Source organism: Myxocyprinus asiaticus, chromosome 13 (assembly GCF_019703515.2).
Source record: "Myxocyprinus asiaticus isolate MX2 ecotype Aquarium Trade chromosome 13, UBuf_Myxa_2, whole genome shotgun sequence".
Taxonomy (NCBI): Eukaryota; Metazoa; Chordata; class Actinopteri; order Cypriniformes; family Catostomidae; genus Myxocyprinus; species Myxocyprinus asiaticus.
In genome coordinates, this window is record NC_059356.1 from 19,044,975 (window position 1) to 19,052,891 (window position 7,917).

Consider the following 7,917-nt stretch of genomic DNA (forward strand, 5'->3'; position numbering starts at 1 on the left):
CTTGTTGACCCCTCTCCATACATCTCTATTTTGGTCTCGTCACTCCACATTAGTGTGCCAGAAGCTGTGAGGCGTGTCATGGGCTTTTTTGTGGCATTGGTGCAGCAAAGGCTTCTTTATGGCAACTCGACCATGCAGCTAATTTTTGTTCAAGTATCGTCGTATTGTGCTCCTTGAAACCACACCATCTTTTTCCAGAGCAGCCTGTATTTCTCCTGAGGTTACCTGTGGGTTTTTCTTTGTATCCCGAACAATTCTTCTGGCAGTTGTGGCTGAAATCTTTCTTGGTCTACCTGACCTTGGCTTGGTATCAAGAGATCCCCGAATTTTCCACTTCTTAATAAGAGATTGAACAGTACTGACTGGCATTTTCAAGGCTTTGGATATCTTTTTATATCATTTTCCATCTTTATAAAGTTCCATTACCTTGTTACACAGGTCTTTTGATAGTTCTTTTCTGCTCCCCATGGCTCAGTATCTAGCCTGTTCAGTGCATCCATGTGAGAGCTAACAACCTCAATGACTATTTATACACAGACACTAATTGCAATTTAAAAAGCCACAGGTGTGGGAAATTAACCTTTAATTGCCATTTAAACCTGTGTGTGTCACCTTGTGTGTCTGTAACAAGGCCAAACATTCAAGGGTATGTAAACTTTTGATCAGGGCCATTTGGGTGATTTCTGTTATCATTATGATTTAAAAAGGAGCCAAACAACTATGTGATAATAAATGGCTTCATGTAATCACTATCCTTAAATAAAAGACAGTTTTTTTGCATGATCAGTCATATTTTCAAAATCAATGCCAAAATTTCAGTTTTTGCCAGGGTATGCAAACTTTTTAGTACAACTGTAAATGTGCATCAGTTTGTGATTTCAACCTTGTAATGTATAACAATTACATATGATTAATAAACAAATGTTTCTAAACAAGCTCAAAGTCACCTTGGGTGCCTGCTCTGGGCTGTGTTGCAGAACTGTATGGAGCACTTGCATGTTATTGGGATTTCTGGCATTTGACAACTCGTTAAAGATCACAAACTTCACCATGGTGCCCAGATTATCTCTGTGAGCATTCAAAAGCTCCCTGCAGAACAAGATAAATAAATTATTAAAGAAACAAAAAGCATTAATACTTTACAGTACAATACTATTGTGAGATTGATGCTGACCTGACACACAGCATGTAGTGGTTGAGGAGAACTTTAGGTTTGAGACGGATCTTGATGAGGTTAGAGATGACCTCCATGTCATCTGAGCCATGTGTGTTACAGTTCATACATAAAGACATGAGAAGATCCTGTGCAGGACGAGTCAGCTAGATAACAAAGAAAAACAATCACACTGTAAACTATATATGGGTAGTTATATAAATAACATGTCTATAAGAATGTTTTCCATATGAACTGTTTTAAGTAAAACTTGATATATCTATACACTGTAAAGTGATCGACAGATATGGGGTTTTTTAATGGCCGATGCAATATCTTGAAAGCAGGCCAACGTAAGGCTGATAAATATGATATCACACAATTTTAAATTATAGTAAATAAGAACAGAAAAATTGCACAAAAAAACAACAAAAAATAATTTTTTTTTTTTTTTAGCAAAAATCTACTTTTATTTATCACAATCTAAGGTAAAATTAATGAAGCCAGGAATACGCACTTCACGGGGGAAAAAAATCGCTGGATTTGCACGTTTTGTGAGGTTAGTCAATTAAATCTTCGAAAGAAATTCAGCCAAAACTAATGTGAAACTAATCAGCCAAACAGGAAAATTTATCGACAGATGCAGATGATTTGAAAATACCAAAAATCAGCCGATTTTTCGGACAACCACTTATACTGTATAAGTAAAAGTGTATATTTTAAGTGCTGTAAAGTCATGTGTACTCTTAAACATTTCCTTGTTCTTGTACCTTAGGATTCTGCAGCCACATCTCAAGTCTCTGCACGGCCATTTGTCTGACCTCTTCATAGCCACATGTGGCGGTGAGAAGACGCAAAAGGTTCCTGGACACGTTGTCCATGGGCTGTCGACGGTTCAGCTGATCCCTCAAAACATCCAACACATATTCCTCCACACTTTCAGCCAACTCTTCGTACCTGCAGCCAAAGCACATGAAGGTTACAGCTACAGCTGTGGTTTGTTAAATGATTCACAATCGCAGACTTGTTTCTTATGCATTGTGCATACCTGGGCATGACCTGTCCATCATCCTCTGGACTGAGTTTGTCCTCTGCGATCAACAGCTCAGTTTGACCTTCATCTTCGTCTGGAGTGGAAGGGTGAGGGCTGTTCCCTAAAAGTCAGAATATGTGGTAGTGAAAATACAATCCAGAGCAAAAGAGAAAAAAAACAGGCGCACAGTTCAGGGCCACCAACCTGCACTGAGATCGCCCCCTGATCGCCCTGTTTCTGTCTGGAGCAGCATACTCTTGGGAGGCATCTTGGTTGAGAAGGCAGTCTGGATGTTGTCAACAAAGGTTTTACAGTGCGAGCTATCCACCCAGATACGCTCACCGAGAGAGTCCTCAATGTAGACCTGGAGAACAGCACAATGACACCATGTCAGTTTTTCAGGAATTTCAGATTACCCATACTGAACAAGAATTAAAGGGATAGTTCACCCAAAAAGGAAAATTCTCTCATCTTTTAATCACCCTCAAGCCATCTCAGATGTATCTGGCTTTCTTGCTTCTGCTGAACACAAACAAACATTTTTAGAGGAATATCTCAGCTCTGTAGGTCTATACAGTGCAAGTCAATAGGGTCTAAAACTTTGAATCTCAAAAAGCATAAACGCAGCATAAAAATAATCAATATGATAAATTTTTACTATAAATCTCCACTTTCAAACAGCCCACCTAAGCTCTCTTCTCTCCTAAGAATTCTTCTTCTTGTGTTTTTGGTGATTCGCATTCTTTGTGCATATCACTTACTACTGGGCAGGGAGGGGAATTTATTGTAAAAAAGGACTTAAATATTTCTCTGTTTTTCACCCGCACCTATCATTTCTCTTCTGAAGACATGGATTAAACCACTGGAGTCGTATACTTTTATGCAGCATGTATGTGCTTTTTGGAGCTTCAAAGTTTTCAAACCTGTTGACTTACATTGTTTGGACCTACAGTGCTGGAATATTCTTCTAAAAATCTTCATTTGAAAGAAAGTCGTGCACATCTGGGATGGCATGAAGGTGAGTAAATGATGAGAGAATTGTCATTTTTGGTTGAACTATTCATTTAAGCATTAACACTCGCTTTGACAAATATCTCAGGCCAATTTTCATCTTCCTCATAGGCAGCCATCAAAAGGTTGCAGGCCAGAATGGACACCAGGTTGTTCCCTTTGGCCTTGAAGTTAATGGAGGCATCACGGCGGAGCAAACTGCAGAGAGCCTGAACAAAGACACAAAACACAATAAGCTCATCATCAGCTGAAACAGTAAACATCAGTACTACAACATGACAAATACAGATGCTCTCTACCTCTATAACACCCTCAGTGGCAAAGACATTAGGTTTGATTTTAGCCAGAAACATGAGGCTGAGGTAGAGGGTCATGTCAGGCTTGGCCCGGTTCATCTTCAGTTGTTTGACGGCCCCGCAGAGCACACCCTCAATACGGTCGTCATTGCCTTCTGCTTCCGCTGCCTCAATCTCATCCAGAAGAACGGCAGGGGAGACTGCAACACAAGCAAACATTGATCACATTATAATTCACATTATGGGTAAAAACAAGGTATTTCACTAAACTCTATTGGACTAGGGCTGTCAAAATAACCGTACTTCTGTACCCAGTCCTTTCACAGCATCGCAAGTACCGAGTATCGACTGAATTCGAAATTCCAAGCGGTCTGACTTACAGGTACTTGCTTTCGAACTCTGACATGTGTATTTGTGTGCATGCCCTGTGAACACCACTCACAGTACAGTGTGCATGAAGGGTCAAATGAACATCTTGGTCAAAAATGCCTGTCAGTGCAAGAAACTGCCATTTTGCGTGAAGCTGAAATGTAAGTGCAGCTTCTGTTTCGTGATGTTTTTGAACATGTGCTTGAGCATAACATCATCCATCTGCAGCACTGGCGCAGGCGCACTTTGGTCAGAGTGGAAGAAATGCGATTAAAGCATTTACATGCCAGGATAAAGCGATTAAAATAGAAGTACTCCACATATCTTACTGTGATTATCATTAGCATAATCGCAATATTGTGTTTCCATGAGCAACAGTTTAATCGCAGTATTGCCTTAATCGCATTGTAATCGCATTATGAGGGTGCATGTAAACATAGCCAGTGAGACTGTTATGACTTAAGTGAATGTAAATAAAATTGTATATACATATTAATATCGGACCTGTAAATTAGGTTTCAATTTCATAATGTTTACAAGAATACGGGATACTGCAATTTGATAACTTTGTATAATTTGTAGCTTTTTTCTTTTGCTTGTAATTTGTTTCTTTGTTCTTTATTTTACTAATGACTGTTTACCTGTCTAGAATAATTACTTAAATTTGAAGCAATGTTCACATAATTGCAAAATACTTAAAGGCTACATGCTATTTTAATTGTATTTGTTTATATTTGTCTTTACAAATAAAGGAGTATATTCAATAGCATATACGTTTTTGCTGTGGTAACGAAATAGAAGAATCATGACATTTCTCGTGTACATGTATGCACTACTGAAATTTTGGTACTGTCATAACCCTAGACAGGACTTTTTTTTTTTTAGATATTAATCTCACCCTCAATAGGAACCACAGATGGCTCTTTGATGGAGGGGGATATTGATCTCTTGTCAACAGCAGCCACCTCAGCCAGACGTGAGAGTGCACTGGGAGGAGTAGAGGAGTGCTTTGGTCGTTTGGACAGGCCCGATGAAGAGGGCAGAGTTGAAGAAGCTTCTCTCTTGCGGTCCGGAGGCAAACCTGTCGACACCGGCTTCAGGAGAGCAGGGTTTGCTTTCGGCTCACTGCTCTGACTCTTCGCCCCGAGGGCAATGAAATCTCCCGGAGGTGGGTGACCTTGTGGGACATCACACAGGGACATCGTTGTAAAGGCATGTCGGAACTTTTTATTAGGAATGTGATTGTAGACTTTCCATATTTAGTGCTTCAGTTCTTACCTGATGGTTTGGCACTACTTGGGCGCCTGATGCTTGTTGGCTTTGGTCGATTCATTGTGACACAATTTCAAATTTAAACGTTTTGAAACTGTAAGAGATATAAATATCATTATAATAGAGGACTTATTATGATATCATCACACTTTTACAGAAGTTGCACTCAGGTAAACAATAAAAGCTGAAATTTTTGTTTAAATGGCCCACTTGGAGCTGATAACATTCTTTATAAAGGATGATAAAACAAAATGTACGATGTATGGCCATAAAGACCTCTTATTTAACTCTATGTTAACATTTTATGTGTATTTATGTGAAAGCTATATCTGATAAGTGTTTTTGTATACAATCTTGGCAGCTAAATTCTTGGCAAAGGAAAGACATCAAACATTAGCAGAAAAAACAGACTTAGAAATAACGTCTTTCGCAGAGACTAACAGTATAACACTTTTATAAGACTTCTATACAAACTGCAAAATAAGAATTTATTTAAACTACCTCGGGTTTTCAAAGGCGCTGCTACATGATTAGCCGTGTACAGTGTTTCTCTTCTTCTGCCCACTGGGCGAGTGTGCTAAGCGTGCTGAGCTCCACTGCGCCACTTACAGTGCTGAAGTTCCACTCACTGGGCATTTAGAGCAAGGGTTTTCTAACTTTACGATGCCAAGGACCCACAAATGTGATGATATTCTTGCAAGGGACCCCCTTCCTAAAATGAAAAGCCTGCTATATATTTTCATGTGTAAATACCCATTTATCACGTCTTTTTATACCCAATATTAGACTAATGTTAGATCAGACCCCAGTTTGAAAACCCTTATTTAAGAGGACAAGGTTGTGATTTCAGTCTTCTATGACATTTGAGGACATGGAAAATACATCTCTGTGATTGTATGAGTAATAGTTTGAGATTCTTCAATGCTCCTCACAACTATTTGACTCATTACAACACTGGGAATGTTGAAAGCACTTGGCATTTAAGACACATTTATCATACAAGTCATGAGTCATGGAAGCCTTATTCATTAACAGCTTTCATAGATCTTGTGATAATTTTTTATTGCACCATGGTCATCTGGGACTTAAAGGGATAGTTCACTCAAAAATGAAAATTATCTCATCTTTTAATCACCCACATGTCATCCCAGATGCGTATGACTTTCTTTCTTCAGCAGAACACAAATGAAGATTTTTAGAAGAATATTTCAGCTCTGTAGGTCCATACAATGCAAGTGAATGGTGACCAGAAATTTTAAGCTGCAAAAAGCACATAAAGGCAGCATAAAAGTAATCCATACGACTCCAGTGGTTTAATCCATGTCTTCAGAAGCAATATTTTAATTGTGGGAGCAAAACAGATCAATGTCCCTTTTTTACTTTAAATCCCCACTTTCACTTCCACATTCTTCTTTTCTTTTTTGGCTATTCGCAATCTTCATGCACATCATTACCTACTGGGCAGGGAGATGTATTTATAGTAAAAAAAGACTTAAATATCGATCTGTTTCGCACCCACACCTATCAAATCACTTCAGAAGACATAGATTAAACCACTGGAGTCTTATGAATTACTTTTATGATGGCTATATGTGCTTTTTGGAGCTTCAAAATGTTGGTCACCATTCACTTGCATTGTATGGAACTACAGAGCTGAAATATTCTTCTAAAAATCTTTGTTTGTGTTCTGCAGAAGAAAGAAAGTCATACACATCTGGTATGGCATGAGGGTGAGTAAATGATGAGAGAATTTTACTTTTTAGGTGAACTACCCCTTTAAAGGGATGTTTGCCTGAATATTGTTTACATGATGCAAAGGTTTAAGTGGGGAAATGTGAATATCTTATTCATTTATTTACTTATTTTATGGCAATATTGGCCCATTGATAGTTTATCCCTGACTTAGCATCAAAGTGTCTGAAACTATTTGTCTTTTAAACCACATATCCTACTTGGGGTGATTAGATATATCCCTGGGTGCCACTGTTACTATGGAGCCTTTGGGCACTACAAGGAATAATGTTTCCAAGAATCTTCACATTAAGAATGATGTCAGGCATGGAAACAGACATTTCAGTGCCTGCCAGACAAAAGAAAACAGAACTTTCACCCAGAAAGGAACACCACAGAGCACACTGTAAGGTACTCGATAGAAACAACATGTGCATGTAATCTGACCTCAATGGAGAAAATACACATATGTGCCTGGTTGCTGTAAGTATTGTCAAAATCATACTCCTTTGACAATTAACTGGCTGCTTTTGACAGTCTTCCAGATATCCTTTGTAAAACATGCATGCCTCTCCTAAAATGTTGTGAGTGGAACAAAATATCACATTTCCCAGAAAACACAAGCCTACTCAAAACAGATTTGCTGAGTAGAGAGTTGTGATGAACTTTAAAAGTAGTTCCCCTGTATTTTCCTACAACTGATCAACTTGCTCACTAGGACTCAATTCTTTTGCCAAACAAACTGCCCACTTGTTACATAAAGTATTATTTATTTTTTCATGAAACATATTTTGATGATATCAGTGACATGCTTTGTCACTGCTCTAAATATAAATCCAGTATCACAGTGGAAGCTTAAAACCTGCAGAAGTATTCTGCAAAAAAAAGAAAAAAAAAAAAAAAAAAAAACACTATATCCATTTCTGATTAGTAAGTAAATCATTAGATTTCACAATTTAACAAGATAATTTAATGTGCTAATCTGGACTCTACCTCGCAATTAATTGGTTCAATACTGTTAACAAGTCACTGACCGATTTTAATTATCTGTC

At 38.2% G+C, this 7,917-nt stretch overlaps 1 protein-coding gene across 2 annotated transcripts in view; it reads right to left on the reverse strand.

The window, feature by feature from the left end:
• LOC127450173 (integrator complex subunit 1-like) overlaps positions 1-5,699 on the reverse strand; it is a 56,249-nt gene extending 50,550 nt beyond the window's left edge. For both annotated transcript variants that reach the window (XM_051714031.1, XM_051714030.1), the window contains exons 1-10: positions 5,636-5,699; positions 5,141-5,228; positions 4,761-5,039; positions 3,497-3,693; positions 3,269-3,406; positions 2,391-2,550; positions 2,202-2,307; positions 1,924-2,110; positions 1,175-1,320; positions 948-1,089 (exon numbers count right to left, since the gene is read on the reverse strand). In XM_051714031.1, coding sequence (XP_051569991.1) covers positions 948-1,089; positions 1,175-1,320; positions 1,924-2,110; positions 2,202-2,307; positions 2,391-2,550; positions 3,269-3,406; positions 3,497-3,693; positions 4,761-5,039; positions 5,141-5,195 — 1,410 coding nt within the window. In that variant the 5' untranslated portion in view covers positions 5,196-5,228; positions 5,636-5,699. The remainder of the gene's footprint in view (positions 1-947; positions 1,090-1,174; positions 1,321-1,923; positions 2,111-2,201; positions 2,308-2,390; positions 2,551-3,268; positions 3,407-3,496; positions 3,694-4,760; positions 5,040-5,140; positions 5,229-5,635) is intronic.
• Positions 5,700-7,917: the final 2,218 nt, after the last annotated feature.